The 17,548-nt window shown below is 40.8% G+C and overlaps 1 protein-coding gene and 1 long non-coding RNA gene across 4 annotated transcripts; one reads left to right on the top strand and one right to left on the bottom strand.

Moving 5' to 3' along the window:
• Positions 1-868: 868 nt before the first annotated feature.
• Positions 869-11,040, bottom strand: nr2f2 (nuclear receptor subfamily 2, group F, member 2). 3 transcript variants are annotated; one of them, XM_033634248.2, is made up of 3 exons: positions 10,466-11,040; positions 5,512-6,039; positions 869-3,425 (listed from the first exon to the last, which is right to left on the bottom strand). In XM_033634248.2, exons 1-3 carry the CDS (start codon positions 10,500-10,502, stop codon positions 3,151-3,153), a joined length of 840 nt encoding a protein of 279 aa, XP_033490139.1. In that variant the 5' UTR covers positions 10,503-11,040; the 3' UTR covers positions 869-3,150. The 3 variants fall into 3 exon arrangements, with proteins under 3 accessions (XP_033490139.1, XP_033490137.1, XP_033490138.1); XM_033634246.2 differs by lacking the exon at positions 10,466-11,040 and adding an exon at positions 7,089-8,371 and having other exon boundaries at positions 5,512-6,057; XM_033634247.2 differs by lacking the exon at positions 10,466-11,040 and adding an exon at positions 7,089-8,356.
• Positions 9,725-14,625, top strand: LOC144463470 (uncharacterized). Its single transcript, XR_013491623.1, has 2 exons — positions 9,725-9,954; positions 10,042-14,625. It is a non-coding gene; the product is annotated as an uncharacterized LOC144463470 (long non-coding RNA).
• Positions 14,626-17,548: the final 2,923 nt, after the last annotated feature.

Genomic DNA, 17,548 nt, shown 5'->3' with positions numbered 1-17,548 from the left:
ACACTCACACACTCTCTCAAATACACACACACATACACAGAGGCAGCAGCAGCAGAAACCGTGGTGAAGTTGGCTTCCATAACCCATCCTGATTAAGCTCCTATACAACAAGGCTAATTCTATTTCAGGCCTAAGCCAGTACTACTAATAATTAACGAAAGGCCAAAGGTGTGTGGCACGCGCATCAATAATTGGCATTTAAACCCAGCACATGCACGTCCTCTTGGATATTCACACATGTATGCATTTGAGATTATAAACTTTAACTTCCGGTGTGAAGCACATAAAAAGCAGATCATAATAATAACGCAAACAGGCAGCATTTTATCCCCCAGATAATAATTTAAACCCCCCCCCCAGTCAATATAAGATAATATTTGGATGCTACTATTTATGCTATATGAATTCACGCCATTAATATTAATGTGAGCGTCCAAAGGGAAGCTGAGGTGGGTATTTCGCCACTATGTCCCGCGTAAAGGGGGGTCTGCTGTTATGAGATGTTATTATCTGTGGAGGCAGGGCGCCTTATTACAACTGTTGGATCCTATTTCTGAAGTTTCACACACATCCGCCTTCAATCCATTATTCCTCATCGGCTTTTTTGTTTTTAAATAAAAATAATCTTAACCATGTTGCAAAAAGAAAGTGAAGGCGTTGAGCGGGCCTGTTGGCTGATTGATTAATTATTTTGTAATTCATTAATCACTTTCATGGGGCAAAAGGGCAACATCCTGCCACAGCAAATTGACTCCGCTCCCCCCCCCCTTCTCCAACCGACCACACACACCACACACACACTCACTCGCACACACACAAGGACAAAGTTACACGCACGTTTGCGCAGTAAAAAAAAACATGGAAAAACTTTGTGTTTCAAATTCATAAATTATAATTTAATACCAAGAACAAATTTACAGCAGAATGCTTGTTTACAATAAGCTAACACAAACAAACAAGAATTGTGTTCAACTATAAACTTTCACACACACTCACATATATCACTTGCAATTAATAATAATAATAATAATCATAAAAAAAGTATCTATACGTTATCAATACCCTGCAGTCATATATTTTTATATATTTATATAAAAACGTGGGTCAGTTTAAACTGTTCATAATTACAATCATGTATCATTCTCTGGTCCATATGTGGCCACGAACAGCCAAAGATCAGTGTTCAATCAGTGATCCCTTTTTAATTCAACCACAACATGGTGTTTCTTTTTTGTGTGTGGCGAAGAAAAGCCTCAAAACAAGGACAAAATTGCTAGCTTCCAAATACACACACACACACACACGCACGCACGCACGCACACACGCGCGCACACACGCTCACGCACACCACGGCACCTGTCAAAGACCAAAGGAGCAATAACACTAAAGTTAAAATATCAACTCCTTTTTTCCCAAACCTGCTCACCCTGTTTAAGTCTGTAGCCTAATAATGAACGTCGTTTCTTTTCCTTTTTTTGTTGTTGTTGTTGTTGTTTCTTTAAATACAAGGGCTAGTGTACTGAATGCACAGATTATATCTATACAGTCAAAAAAGAGAGAGAGAAAACATTTACATTTATATATCAAAGGTAAAATAGGTTAGCGACCTGTGGCCATGCATTCACAGTCTAAATATACATGAAAAAGAAAACATTTGTAGTAATATGTATATACATTTAAAAACATAACTTTCAGTGCTACTAGCTAAGTCTGCCACTCAATTTTGAAGACGTTGTATTACCGAGAGAGAGAAAAAAAAATAATGGCAACCACAGATTTTTTCTTAATCACATATACTTTGTATAAAGGAAAAACTCGTTGAAATGAATTGACCTATATTTACAAGAATACTGCCTCTAATCAGTGTTTTCCAAGTGAAACACACGACTGAAGTTCCAAAAATCTAATCGTGTTTCCCCCCAAAATGTTGTAGGCCTACTTTAACAACGTTTTGATAAGGAATCACATCATGCTTGTCAGGCACTTAATGCTTGAAGTGAATAAAGGGTGACATTTCAGGGACGCTTTAATAATACTGCTATTAAACACTACTCTGGCTAGGCTTCAAACTTTTATGACCCTTGACCTCTCCGAATCTTTTTTAATCACAAGTCAATTATGCTTCCAGTGCCCCCTAAATGCACATATAAAGCATTAAGAGCAACCTGTCTCAAATACTTTTCTTACAGCAGCTACAGCAACTTGTAGGATTTTTTTTTTTTTTAAATTGTATCCAACTGGGGGGAAGTGATGCCAAATATTCAAAGCTGGATGAAAATGGGGAATAATTTTTTGGCAAATAATTTGGAAAAAATAATAGTGAAACTTCATATTAATAAAGAGCTAAAAATGTTTCCGCTGGGTCATAAAGTTGAACATGAACTCCAAAAAAAAAAAAAAAAAGTAAAAAACTCCCTTTTCCCATGATGGTATTGGTCATCCTAAAGAATATAAGTGCGCTTGCAGCATTAAGCCTAGATTATAAGCCTATACTCCTATTGCTGTGGTTTTAATTCTTTTTAGAACTTTTTTTTTTTATTTTGTTTTTTTATTTTTTTACACCTTTTTTCAAAATAAATCATTGTCTTAGAAAATTAACACCACCTGTACTACAGAAATCACATAGGCCGGTTTGGAACCAGAAAGGAGGAACAAAGAAAGTACAAAACACAGCTATACATGGACACAGGACAAGTTCATTTGAGAAAAGAAAAAAAATTCACGTTTTTTTTCCCTTTCTCCAGTTTGTTTTTTTTTCCTTTTACCCAAATTATCATTTTTAAATGCACTTAATACTTAAATTTTTCCCCATAAGGATCAACAAAATCCCTTTTCCTTTTTTTGTCCTCATTTTCTTCTTTCATTAAAAAAAAAAATGAATCGAAGCAGGTTGTTCTGCATGAACACTGGGAGCTTGTATCTGCCATTTTGAAAGTTCAGTGGATGTCTCAATTTTTTTTTTTTTTTTTTTTTGGAGTAGGGGGGGAATTCACAGTCATTTACGTCAATGTCTTTCTTCATGAAAGCCAGCCCCGTGTAACAGCCGGTTGGGTTTTTTATTCCTTCCACAAAAGCAGCTATAATCATTGTAGTCTCGCAGCCTCCCCCCCACCCCAACCCCACCTTTTGTTTGTTCGTCTCCTTCTTGGTTTACTGAATTGACATGTAAGGCCAGTTAAAACTGCTCCCCGAAAGCAACATATCCCTGATGAGAGTTTCAATTGGGGTTTTACCTACCAATCGGACGAAAAATAATTGTTCTATGACCGAGGAAGAGACTGTGCGGAGGGAAGGCAAGCGGAGTAACAACTTCCCAAACCGTGTTGGCTGGTTGGGATACTGGCTCCGGACATATTCCTCCAGGGCGCACTGGGACTTCTCCTGCAAACTTTCCACATGGGCCACATCTGAGAGGCCACAAGCATCTGGGAAGGGGGGGAAAGCAAATAAACATTAATAAAGTGTAACCCTAAAGTGTTTCTCTCACGAGCAGTTTTTTTTCTTTCCCCCACTGTGGTGATATATAGTGGCGGAAATTGATAGCCTGTCACATTTGGGAAAAAAAGCAATTATTTTAGGAAATTATTCTCATGCCATTATATGTAAAAGTGAAGTTTAAATGCCTGGAGGCTTGTTTACATAAATAAATAGTGCAGATATTTTTCAGTGTGTGAGAATAATTCAATAATAGGAATGCGCTTGGCGAATAATCACCACACCACAATTAAAAAAATGCATTATTATAACAAGTTTTTTTTTTTTGCTTTAACAATTAAATATAATTTTATTTAAATATATATAAATATGCAGATGAAATAAAGGCAACTCTTGAACTCTGTGTCAAGAAGCAAAATGTGAGTGTGTGAATTCGGTGTTCCTCCTTTTTATCGCCACCATAACCTCGGTTATTTCCCTCGATAAAGCCACTTAAAAGTGAACTAAATAATTAAGCATATTCATAGCTAAAGACTGTGTTTGAGATGGGCCTGTCTTTCACAGTCAGAGGCAGAGCGAGGAGGAAAAGAAGAGCAGGAGGAGGAGGGGGGGGGGAGAGAGAGGGAAAGACAGGGAGACCTACTGACCTTTAGTGAGCAGAGATTTAGCTTGGAAAAAAGGGCCCATAGCCTACGGAGTTGCCGTCATACTATACCACCAGAGACGCATAATCACTATCTATGCTGCTGCTGCATGTGGGCGGCAGCTGATTATGTGCCAAAAACGCTTGTACGCGCATTGGTTAAGTTTGTAAAGTTTATGCATGACAACAACTAAACCACCAAAGTAGCAAAGGCGTGTCATTCAAGCTACAACACACAGCTCATGTTCGAGCCTCCGGGACTCAGGTATGGAGGAGACAAATTAAGCCATCGTGGCCCCATAAAGGCTTCATAATAAAATTCAATGACCTGAAATGTGATTTTTTTTTCTTGTGTGTGTGAATAGGCTAACAAACCATCAGGAGAACAATAGTGAGCTGCTACAGCTACATGGAATACAGAGGCTGATGGCTTGCAGGTATGATATCATTTCAAAGACATGCGGTGAAACCTTGTAAATCTCTACCACGCTGATTTTTTTTCTTTTATTATAATTATTATTAATATTATTTCCCGCCCTTTGCTTGGTGGAGCTAATGTAACAAAATAGCTGGGAAGTTTGGGTCATGACCTAGATCTGGAGCAAGTCCAGAGACGCCTTGGATCCTACTAAGGCGCAGAGAATATTTCAGCAAATAAAAATTAAAGCCGCCCCTCCTGTCACTGCTCCATATCACACGATACTGTTTGATTCTGACATATTTGCAATTACAGGGTTATGCATTTGGGTTCCTGCATGCTTTTGTCTCGGACATGTCTGTCCCCTAAATGACACGAGATCGCTGGAACCTGCGCTTTGCTTTTTACTGTGTGCAAATGGGACATTAGGCTTGTCTTGCTTTTTCTTTTTTTTCTATTCCCCTCCCCCTCGGAGCCTGACATCATTTATATCTGTCATTCCCTACAAACAAGACGTGGGGTATACACACATTGATAAATGGCGGAATAAAAAAAAATCAAAGTGTAGCAATGCATGTGCAAGCTACTGGTTTCTCCAAAAGTGTGTTGTGATGCTTGAGGTAATTATTGTGAAGTTATTTCTTTTTTAAACTGGGGATTATGTTTTAATATTTCAGCCACTCTCCTCTGTTTTGTTGTCAGAATATTTTTTATAAATCTCCTGCTTTGTCATGCCACTATCTCCACATTAGCCCTGAGTGTGTGTCTGATTAATCAGCTGATTAATCAGGTGCTTTTATAATTTAGCAGCCTGAAGCCTATGAGAAAGCCCTTGACCATGAAGGCAGCATAGGTGGACGTTTAAGCAAAGGGGGGGGTTCATCTAAGACAAGCAACAACCTCTACAGCCACTGTGGATATATTTAGGTCAGCGTTGATTTAGCTGATGTCAGTGTGCATGTTAGTGACATTCACACACAGACTGAACTTGGAGTGTGCCAGCCTATTGTCTTACCTGTGGTGAAGAGCACAATTGCCTTTAAGCAGCTATATTCAGCAGAGTCAACGTGCAAAGCTTTGAGCTTTTCCACTTGTTCTTGAAAGATCCTAATGTGGTCCATAAAGGCCACCACTCTGTCCGCGGACATGGGGGAGGCGTGAAGGCCAGCCGCCGCCAGGAGAGGAGCCACATGCAGGGGCATGGAGCACTGCGCGGCGTTGAGCACAAATAACTCACTCCACGTCAACCTCAGCAGAGCCACCTGGTCTGTGATCTGAAGGTCTGGAAAGAAGGGAATATTCCTGGCCCACTCCACGGCGCTGAAGAGCATCCTGGCTGCTAGTTCACAAATGTTCTCGATGCCCATTATGTTGTTGGGTTGCATGCACTGACTGCCATACCGGGACGTCGGGTAGGGCTCCGCTCTCAACAGAAGAGAGATATATCCGGATAAGTAGGAATGGCAGTGCAGTGGGTCTCCATTTGTCAAGGCGAACTGACCGTGGTGTGGCTGTGTGGGTGGCACCCGTCCCCTTTGCACGGCTGCAGTAAAAAGAGAAACTACAGATATTGAAGCCTGAATTCTACAAATCATCACACAATAACACCGTGAACACACACACACACACACACACACACACACACACACACACACACACACACTGCTGTCATATATTGTACATTTCAACTGACCACTCACTGAAAAGCGTACACCTTAAGAAAATAAATGACACACAGCATGTTTGCCATGTAACATCATAACACACACACACACATACACACACGCACGCACGCACACACACCCACACACACACATTATGATATTGCATAGGAGTTTATAAAGCATGGATAACAATGAGGCTGTGGTGAGACAAATCATGTGCTGGAGCAGCAGAGGTGCGCTTTAAACACCACAACACATGCATATGTCCAGCTTTAAAATGATGTTATTCGGCAACAGCAACATGAGCTGGCTGTGAAGGAACACAAAGAGGGCAAGGGAGACCTTGCATGTTTAACCCTTAACCTACTTAGCAATTCATCTCGCTTTACCATACATGCAGGGCCTATTTTCGACTAATATTCAGATAAATTCTCACGGCTACACCGAGGCTATGTGTGCACAATTCCCTCCGATGTCCAGCTTTAGACACAGTGCACAAGACATGCGGGATAGATGTGGAGATGTAGCCTGAACACGCTATCTCTTAATTCGATACTCGCCATAATAGCGCAGGAGGCTATATTGTATCATATTCAGCACAGATGTATCCCCCACGGCTCGTGGCTTTATCTAAATATAAATTCGATAGCCCAAGCGTATAGCCAGGGCTCGGATCTTATTTGTGAAATGCATTGCTATAATGCGCTGGAGCTGCATACTATGATACAACGGCTAAAAGGAAGATCCGGCGAGCCCCGTCTCCACCACAGCAGAGAGCGGCTCCATGGCGTGCTCCTGCCGCACAGCCTGGGAGGGAAGAGTCGGGAGAGAGCACAGACTATGGGGGCGACATAGGATGGTTTTCATGTCTGGAAAAGCCTAAAAGCACAAACACACACATGAATAAGAAAACAAAAAGTCCCAATACCTTCCCGTCTCATGCCGACTTTGAGGCATTTTTTGAGGCGGCAGTACTGACACTGATTGCGGTGGTGTTGGTCGATTGGACAATTCCTGTTGGCACGGCATGTGTAAGTGAGGTTCCGTCGTACGCTCCGTTTGAAGAAGCTTTTGCACCCCTCGCAAGTAAACTGGCCATAGTGTTTGCCACTGGATTTATCCCCACAGACCACACATTCAATGTGCTGTGGCTGTTTCTCCGACTGCTGCGTCGTCTGGTTCGTCGGCGTGGACTGTGTGTTGTTCGGGGGTCCTTGGACCGGAGTCTGAGGGGTCGGAGGGGCGACCTGAGAGGCTGTCAGATTCAACTGGCCTGGTTGAGGGGTGGGAAGAGATAGTCCTCCTTGGGTTTGCGAGGAAAGGGTGCCTTGGGTGTCAGCCACATCGTCCTGGGAGCCTCTCCACACTACCATTGCCATATCTATCAGTCAACGTAAAGAAACTTTTTGTCTGCCGTTTTGGTGTCGCGGTGGAGAATGTCTCAAGGAAACGCGGTAAACTGTGATTAACAGCCGGACACACAAAATGTCAAATCTAGCCTACGTTGAATCCACTCAGAATCTCCCGAAAACTGTCGATTTATTGCTCTTGGAGACGTTGCGAAGCACGTTTTCAAAACTGATGCGATGGCGAGCTGAGTCGCTGCCTTGCGCTTAAAGGCCAAGTCCAGGGGCGCTTACAGTCAGCCATCCAGTACACCCATCAATGGGAAATGTAGGCTAAATATTAAAAATAATCAACCGAGGTAGCATGGACTATTCAGTGAATGATGGAGCAGGGTTGGTGAGACCGTGCCTGCAGCAGCAGAAAACAATTGGTGAGCACACTGTAGCAGCTACTATCAAGTTCCAGCACAAGTCTTGAAGAAAATCACCAACTGGGTAAAAAAAAATGCGTCTTCTTCCTTTTCTTCTTGTGAGGTAGCGCCAGCAAGCGCGCAGCTGAAGCCAATGTTTTTTTGGAGAGCCTGGAATATGAAGACAACTCTTCCCCCAAAAAAAGCGAAAGCACCAAAAAACAAAAAAACAAAAAAACAAAGATCACAACCTACAAACCTCCTCCGTGCACTGAAAAATAATAGGAAAAAGGAGTAGAGAATCAAAGTGATCAAATATGTTAAAAAGGCGGAGGTTAGGAAGTGATTTGCGATTGGTAGGAGCCGGGCTGGCAGAATGCTTTCTCTCTGATCAGCTCACTGAGCTCTCTATATAGTGAACTTTGACACGACTGCTGCAACTTAGCACACGTTACCATGGAGATCAGCTGCCATATAAGGAAGGAGAGTGTGTTTGACTGGTCAGAGCTCAGGGACCTCCCCCTGAACCCCATTGGCTAGTCGGCACTTGTGCTACTTGGTACCTTGCCAGAGCCAGCATGGAGGTCGAGAGGGCCGCTTGGTCCTAAAAAGAGACGATTTTCAGAAAGAGGAATCATTTCTAGTCACTCAAATCGCCCAGACTATAGAATATACTCACATTTCCCCGGCAAAGCTTTAGCAATTGCATGAAGAAAACACAAAATCATAGTACAATTCTTCGCCTCGCGTATCCAAGGGTTGCCTTATAGCAGAAATATCCACAGAGATGATCTCCTCGAGACACAGGTGCACCTTCTGGACATGATCTGTGCTCATTACTATAAAACTGTCAATCTGTTGTGCCCTAATCTTCATCCTTTAGGTATGTGCACACAGAATTCACCACCCAGCAAACACACAGGAATAAAAATAAAGCACAAAATATGCCAGTCTAAATGAAAATTACCATTATTTAGGATAACTGCAAATAAAACAACACATGAGGTCATATTTGAGTGATGCACATGCATACAGTAAAGCCACATGCTGGAAAAGGGCCACACTCATAACACCATGCCGCCTGCATTTCCTCATTTTTCCTCCAACTTCCCTATATTTGCACAGGCTACTGCACCTATTAGCGCTTCTAATCGCACCAGGTACCATTCATCACAATCCACACCTCTTATAAAAATGTTATGATAGGCTACTGACATCATCTGGACACCCGCTGCAGCCTGCTAATCCCTCACGGCCGCAAATACCCCCCCACAACATCAGGTCAGAGAGGCCAAATCTGGGTCTCAAAAGTCAGAGCTTCTTTTTCTTCTTTATGTGGTCAAAACGTGAAATGACTACAGCTTTAAATAAGGGACTACATTTAAAAACGTCCCTAAGGGTCAAAGGCCGTGCCCTTCACATTAAGGTTAGGATGAAAGTGAAGTCCTGATGAACAACGCTGTAAAAGCTGTTTTATAATAGCTGTCAGGTGTTGCATTATAGTAAAGATAATGTATAGTTTTTGGGAGATGATGGCAAACACAGTGCAGGATGCCGTGCATGTAAAACGGGGTCAGTGGCTGCTCAGAGTTGCAGCCTACCTGGTTAATATTTTGTCAGGCTTGTATTTAAACAGCGGTAAAGACTGGTTTACTTAATGCCCCCAGACTATCAGAGTTGAACTGCAGGTAAAAACTTCACGGAGCCATACAGATGAACCTATAGCCTGGGCTGTGTGTTAGTCTACAGAGAGAGCAGCACAGGCAGCAGCAGCAGCATGCATTGTCCCAGGATGTATTACAGTATATGGGTGCCCCCTAGCGTATGAAGTTCTCGCTTCAAATAAGATTCAATTTAGAGGAGCCATCCGACACGGAAACTGCTTCAGTCTCTTCTCCCGCATCGACCAAACTAACGAGCACCATTTTAAACTGATGACTGTTTGTTTAAATTCTGTTTTACATGACTTGGACGGCAAAGCTTTGAGAGTTGCCAAAGTTGGATTTACTTTTTGCCACTTCAGGCAGTCCCAGCGGTGGTATTTAGACCAATTATGTCTTTATTCTAAAACAAATGAGCCGATTATATTTTGTCTGCATGACTATTTTGTCGGTTTTATTTACAGAACCCCGTGAAAATGGAGAATCTGTAAATAAATAACACTCCGAAAAGGTACCCATTTATCGAGGAGCCAGCTCCAAAATGGTAAGTATACATTTTGCACACTTTATTCAGATAAAATCGGCAAAAGTAGCGATGCTTTATTTCTCAGCTTTAAATTAAATGTGGTCAAAATAAGCGGGTAGACTCGTGTGTTGAAATAAAAAACATGTACTGCTGCAGACAGAGCATATAGTAGCGAACATATACGATGTTTCCAGTGCGCATTGCACACGGGCGACTCTGTTAGGCATTTTCGCGTCTATTATCCAAGTGTTAATTTATATGATGCTCACAATAAGCCCAACCACTTCACAAATACCCATTCATAAAGTTATTTGATAGTGATAGAGAGGCAGGAGGCTGTATTCTTATAGTAACAGACCTACCAAATGCATATGTTGCTTCGTCCGTAGCGGGATGCATCTTCTCTCTTATTCAGAATATATTTTGTCTTCTCTTTTTCGACACAGTGCTCAGAATGAAACTGGCAAAGCTTCCTCTCCAACAGACCCGGGATCAAACACAAAAAAGGCACGCTGTTTATTGGAAAATTTGCAAATGTCTGATCATGCGAAAACTTTGGAGAGCCGGAACAAACCCAACTGATTCACGTCAATGTGTTGCTGTTGAGCGAGCAATTTGGAAATATAACGTTGAAGGTGTCTTCCCGAGCTGAATATCATTTGACTTGCCTCTGGAAATGACAAGTAGGCTTTCACAGCAAAGCAGAGATCCTGTGCGCCTTTTCTCTTCTACAGTAATATGGCCAAAACGCGCTCGTACGCCGCTGCTTTGTGTGGGCTAACTGAGGAGAGAGGGAGGGGGTGAAGTCAGAACAGACACCTGTCTTTAAGTGTGGCGAGCAATGCATTGAGACATTCTGCATATTACAAATTATATGGAGATTGCAACTTAAGATGCAATAAGACATGTGATTAGAGCTGCAATTAAAACCTGGCTTGATTTTAATTTTAATTTTCAAATAACCACCCACCAACTAAAACACCAATGACTATTGTGATATTATTATAATCATTATCATCATTAATTGGCTTTAATTAATATTAATAATTATAATGTAAAATTATTGCATCTACATTATACAAAATAAAGACACAAGCGTGTAAATAAATAACAACATACCTCTCTTTTTTTCACAGCTACACCTCCAGCAATTATACATTATGCAGAGAATACACAGGCCTATATAATGAAATGATAATAGCCTCAATTAACCTCGCGTAAATCTATACTGGGTTGAAAAACTAAACACCTTTTTTTTTTTTTTTTAAACATTTCCAAACCAACACAATTGATTTGCTATTAAACACCCCCATCCCCTCCGAAAGTCTTGTGCTGCAGTTTTTTATTTCCCGGGTTTAAAAGTTTCCTCTGTGTGATTAGTAGTTGTTCTCCCCTTCAAGCAGAGGATAAAAGCACTATATGCTCAGCAAGCCTGCGTGCGCACAACAATAGCGCTGCCCAACGGGAGCAGTATCGATTAAGACGAGACAGAGGATGTCGCCTGCACTAAATATTTACTGATCACACACAAATAGCTGGATCTTTAACGATTTCCCATGCACCGGCTGGGAGAAAGGACTAAATCACTTTATTATTGTTAGTAAAACAAAGCACACGCTCTGGAACACAGGAGTGGAGATGTGCTGATTGGGATAAGTGCAGTTAAATTAATCGATAGTGAGTAGATAATAGTTGAGATTTACGGCCGTGCAAAGAGAAAGCTTTCACTCATGTATCAGGTTAAAACTGACACGTGCACTGCGATTGGTAATTCTTCTTATATGGCAGGACGCGCGCACTGGTCAAAACAGGGGTAGATGCAACAGATTATAGGCGACAACTATGCAACTATCGGCGTGAGTAGGGTTAAAAAAAATTATAATAATTTAAATTCTTTTAAAAATCATTTGCATAGATAAAATCAAGAAAATGATGGTTCCTCTGATGGCAAGACATCTCTCTCACACTTGCGTAAAAAGTCAAAAACTAGGATGAAAGTTGACTTTAATCTCATCTCTGCCGTCACCAAGTCCCTCATGGAAGATAGGGGGGATACTGACCCGGAGGTCTCCAAGTTCCCGGCCTGATTAACCCCTGCAGACCCACGCAGGAGCAAATGTTAACCAGGCTAATCAACTTCAAGAGTCTGATTGAATTAGATGACAGTGGAATCAGGACAGAAAATAAATTGTCCCACTTAAATATTTTTTTAAAAAAGGGTGAGAAATAGTCTCGATAATTGACTCAATTTAAATTAACGTAAAATATTAAAAAACGCAGGAATTAATTTCACATAACACAAAAGATGGTTTACTTGTTAACAGGCAACAGGTTTCAGCAACTTTTAATATTCAGAAGTCTCTTTAGCAGCCAAATATGGTTTGTTTCCTGCTTGATAAAGATAACTTGATTGATGGTGGCTGTGCCCCATATGTCAGTTTTATCTGCTGCATTGCATAATATCAATCAGTGCCCTCTGGTAAGGACTCTGTCTCTTGTCTCTTTATAGCACAGCTTGTTTTTTATGCTGCTTATATGCAAAAATAATAAATAAAAAAGGGGGGAAAAAAGGCCAATTACCCAAATGTGTGCGTGCACATTTGGCTTCATTTAGGTGAAGAATATTTGCTGACATAATTAAAGTTTCAAGAAGCTACTTTGGGAAGAAATAAGCAAAACGTGGGCTAAATCTTCTATATTTTAGTATTAAAAATTTAATTTTATAAAAAATTTCATAATTGTGTGGGGATAAACTGATGAACTCAAGAGTAGGGATATTTTGAGATATTTTTTATATATATGTGTGCAATTCTTACAGCATATAGTGTGTTTTAATTCACCTTACCTTCTTCCTCTGTGCTTGCAGAGGTGACTCTTAAGCTTTTACAGACTTTAATGACAAAACTTGTCCTTTAAATTATGTTTAGGTCTTTTTGGCTTCTTAATAATATGTAATTACAGAAAATTGCATTTCATTATCACAATTAAAACCCCCTCATTGTAGATACGGTGTGTATGTGTATGCGTTTTGATTGTATGCATGCACATGTAAGTTATATGGAGGCATTTATGAGGAAAAAGGTGTATAACATTTATCTTTGTATGCTTCAGTGTAAGCAGACATACATGTCTGAGATGAGACATAAAGAGTTCATTCAGTGGCGTAGATCACTTTCTCTCTGTCTGCATGCCCCAAGGGCCGCTATCTAAAAAGGCAATAGATCCCAGATAGCTCACTGTGTTCAATTTGCCAATGATAGATTATAGTGCCAATTTAAACAGATAGGGATCAATTTGTCTCAATGATCACTCTTTAGGCTGACTGCCAGCATGCTCTTAATGTATTTGTAAATGCTGGTTGTCTGAATTGCGGCTGTTAAAGTGATCAGAAGTGTAGAATGGAGAGATGAGATGAGAAATGGTAAATGATGTGTTGATTTGGCTGCTAAAGACTGCACTGATGGAGCATGCGTGATCATTACTTGAGGCAGCAGCAGCATTGTAGCAGCAGTGACCAGAAGGTCAATGGTTTAACTCCAAGGACTCGCTGGGAAAGTCTGGGTGTGGGGAATTGTGTGATAAGTGCTCTCTAACCCTCAGGAACTACTGCTGAAGTACCCTTCGGCAAAGCAGCTTAAACCCCATCTGTCCCAGTGGAGCTGCACAGCGACCAGCAGGACAAGACTGCGGTTGTAACGGGCACTTGTGAGATGTGTCTCTTTGAGTGTGACCTACCCTCCCTTTTCTTTTTAAAAGAGGGAGAGTGGGCAGTCCACTCGCCTCACACTTTTTTTTTTCATGTACTCAGACAGTGAAAAAAGTTTGGGAGAAGACACAAGAGAGAAAGCTGTGGCAGCATTCAGTCCTGAGCCAGACACTGTTCACATGTGGCCCCAAAGGCAACAGACGGTGTATTGAATTACTGTAACTCAAGGTGTAATGTGGTAGCAGTGTGGGATATGTAAGAATTACACAAACGGATGTAGAGGAGGCTTACTGCAGCTTCAGCTTTCTATTACAGCTATAAAACGTTCAACTGTGTGCTTTATTTTCTTAAATTTCACCTATAACTAATCATAAGTTAAAATGGCAGCCACACTTTCTGTAGCGATCACAAGTGTCTAATTATCATTAGATTTACCAATTATATCAAACTGCTATCATCATGTGAACACCTGATATCTCTCCGTTTTGTGATTTTCATGTGTTAATTTCCATTTAAGACGTACATGGTTTGTAGTGCGAGGAGGAAACACTTCAAACAGCGCTGGATAAACTCATAATTCCATGTTGGTAAACTTCAAACCGTAGCTGTGTTTCTTATGTGCTGTGTATAATTGCAATTTGCAGTGTCACACCTGCCACATCTATGACTAATAAAGTGTTAAAACATCACATGAGCTGTGTTTTAACTGATTTTCTTTATACAGCACCTATGTTGTACACTTGCATTTCAAGAATAGATGTATTTTCCAGTTTTACAGTTGACTGTAAGTGTGTAAATAAAGCTTTCTGTCTTTCACTGGAAGTATTGTTTCAACTGTATGAGACATGCAGATCTGTAATGATAGGTTGGGAACACTTTGTTAAATCATTCTCTATATAAGTCAGACTTTGCCTTCACTGTTTCTGCAGGCTATCTAGATATAAAAAAAATACACTGGATTTAGGAAAACCCCTTTGCAAATAAGAACCTGACAGTCTGCACTGTGTGATGATAGCATCTTTCTGTGGCGGAAATGTGAAAATTTGTGGAGAGGTTGTTAAGAGTATGGTACTCACATTTCCTGAAATGGAAACATAGCTGTAGTTAACACTAAAATTAACAACAGTAACACATTATATCAGGCACTTCCACCACTCCCAAGCCTAAAGACTGCAGGCTGAGAAATCAATCAAGCTGAAATGTTTAACATAAGAACGCATCTCTCTGTGAAAGTGCTGAAGACATAATCTGCACAACCACCAACGAAACCAGCAGCCTGTGAATATTGAAGACATTAACTACACCTCGACTTCCACAGGTACTGGTTCAACATTTGTGAATGGAACGTAGCAAATATTGCCATTTGGGGGGAGGGGGTTTCAATCACACAAATCCACATGTGATCAATGGTCCTTGTGAAGTGATGGAGGGAATAAAAAGGGAATGGGGTTTGATAAGACCTGCAATGACTCCCAATGAAAAAGGGGAAGATTTTCTTGGTGCAAGGATGACCTCAAGGGGGAAAAGCCATTAAAAAAAAAAAAAAAAAAAAAAGGAATTACTTATTCACAGGATCCTGGTTACTTTTCATATGAGGATACGCAGGAGCTGCTTGTAGAGCTCACACCACCAGAGTCAATACTCCCAGGATGATGTCATCAGAGTCAAATCTTAGACTTGCACCGCTGACAATAAATTGAGAGGGGATTTGTGGACATGTGATAGTGCCCAGAGGTAAGAGGAAGACATGACTTAATGTGCTCTCAGATACATGCAGGAGTGACCAGTGTTTATTTGTAATGTACCAGTTTATGAGTCCTGCTAATAAACTAGTCAGTAAGGCAATCATTGTAAACTTATATAAACCTTTTGTCTGTTTGTGTGTCATATTTTACTATGTTTATTAAGTGTACACTCACCAACACTTAAATCTTATATCATGCAACACCTCATAAACAATGCAGTCAATTTTAATCTATTTAGTCTATAAACCTGTGCGGCTATAGCAAATTATTCTATCACCAAATTTGAAAATGTTATCCATGTATGTTAGAGCAAATCAGGATGGTAATTGCGTACTTTGTGTGGTGTCACACCAGTGCAGAGGTCAACAAAGAGCACACGAGGAATAAGTATTCAAGGCTGTGCCGTAGTGAGCTGTCAAAACAAAATGCTGCACTGCTGTAATGTGAAGCTGACTTAAAAGTGAATATCTATGCACATTTTTTTTCCATAAAGTGTGACTCTATATCATCGTCTTTGAAGCTGCTCTTCACATCGCCGCAGCTTAAAGCAGCCACAGCCTTTGGTTTCCATCAATAAGGGATCCATGTTGGTTTAATGTAAGGACATTAAGAGGAGGTGTAACCGACCCTCCTCCCTGGCAACACAATAACACACCTGGCCATGTGTGCGTACCGCCTCCCTCTGTCACATAAGAACAGTAACAACATGGGCATGAGACTGAATAAATAGATAAAGACATAATTTTCTTCCAAGATGGCTCCTTGACCCGACAAGTCATGGCTTTAATTATCAGACTTTTGAATAAGGTGGCAGGCCCAGGTTGTGATGATTTATTATTTAGATACACGCTACTGTGCTTGTTATCAAGGTGAAAATTCACAAAAATATAAAATGCTCATATAGTAAACCTGTTTGTTTTCCCCACTTCTTGTCATACACAGCATCAGTGCTGTTTAAGTGCAATGGCAGCATATTTTGTTGGATTTAAGCAGCAATAAACTCCTCATACAACGCAGTCACCCTGCAAATTTCATTAAGAGCCTGCACAGTGGCATATATTTGTCATGCCTCTGTGATATAAGCTGAACCCGTTGTTCAACAGGTTCTGCACACACTAAAACACAAAAAAGAAGAAATGCCAATTTGGAAGACAGGCCATCGACACCCAAGGCAATTAAAAAATGTGAACCCACAGAAAACACTTGTGGCTGATTCAGCTCTGGTGAGTCACATTCAAAGAATTACATCTGTTTGTGGATCAATCAACAGGCGTAACAGAGCTGTAAACAATAATGGTGGCTGCGGAGCGCTGTCTGTGCAACCATGGCATCTGGCAAAGAGAAACTGGAAGGCATTAAAGCAAACAAAGAACAAAAATGAACTTATTAGCTAAGTGTAAACACTAGCAAGGGAAGACCTACTGGATGATCACCACTGTCTTTGTACTAAAAAAAAAAGCTATAAACTGGTGTAATTTCCATGACAACAGCTGGCACAGGAGTATGTGCCCTTTGGCAAAAATCGTCAAAAAGAGGGTGGCCACACATGTCTCGTGTTGTCTGAAGTTGAGAAGCCTCATCTGGCTTGCAAAGGGAAAATATCAGAAGGGGAGAAAAAACAACACAAATCTTCAGTTGGTGCCAATTAAATGATTATTTTTAGTAAAGAGAGGCTTGGGGCAGCGGCGTACTGGTGCTGAAGTGGGGGATACATGGTGAGCAATCCACATTTCAGTCCTCTCATGGCTTTAAAATTCCTCTCTTACTCTCACACCTCGCTTTATATGAAAGTGCCATCTTTTAATAAGGAAACATGTTGTTTTTTAATGGATTTACCTCATTGAGGAAGCGTATGAAAAGACTAGGCAATCTAATGGTTTGTCCATTTAGTCTAATTTGGTGTTAGGTTGATACTGCAGGTTAGTGCAGTGCACTGTGCCCTGCAGCAGCAGCAGCTGTGTTACTCCTCAGTTTACTATGATATAGTTTGCTTT

This window comes from Epinephelus lanceolatus, chromosome 5 (genome assembly GCF_041903045.1).
Source record: "Epinephelus lanceolatus isolate andai-2023 chromosome 5, ASM4190304v1, whole genome shotgun sequence".
NCBI classification, from domain to species: Eukaryota; Metazoa; Chordata; class Actinopteri; order Perciformes; family Serranidae; genus Epinephelus; species Epinephelus lanceolatus.
Note: the sequence above shows the minus strand (reverse complement) of the source record. Positions and strands in the feature narration are given on the sequence as shown.

Coding starts and splice junctions, on each gene's coding strand:
- nr2f2 (XM_033634246.2), bottom strand. CDS start 7,539: ATGGCAATGGTAGTGTGGAGAGGCTCCCAGGACGATGTGGCTGACACC. Junction 6,058..7,088: donor AGTCGGCATGAGACGGGAAG/GTATTGGGACTT, acceptor CAATATCTGTAG/TTTCTCTTTTTACTGCAGCC. Junction 3,426..5,511: donor AATTGTGCTCTTCACCACAG/GTAAGACAATAG, acceptor CCCCCTTCCCAG/ATGCTTGTGGCCTCTCAGAT.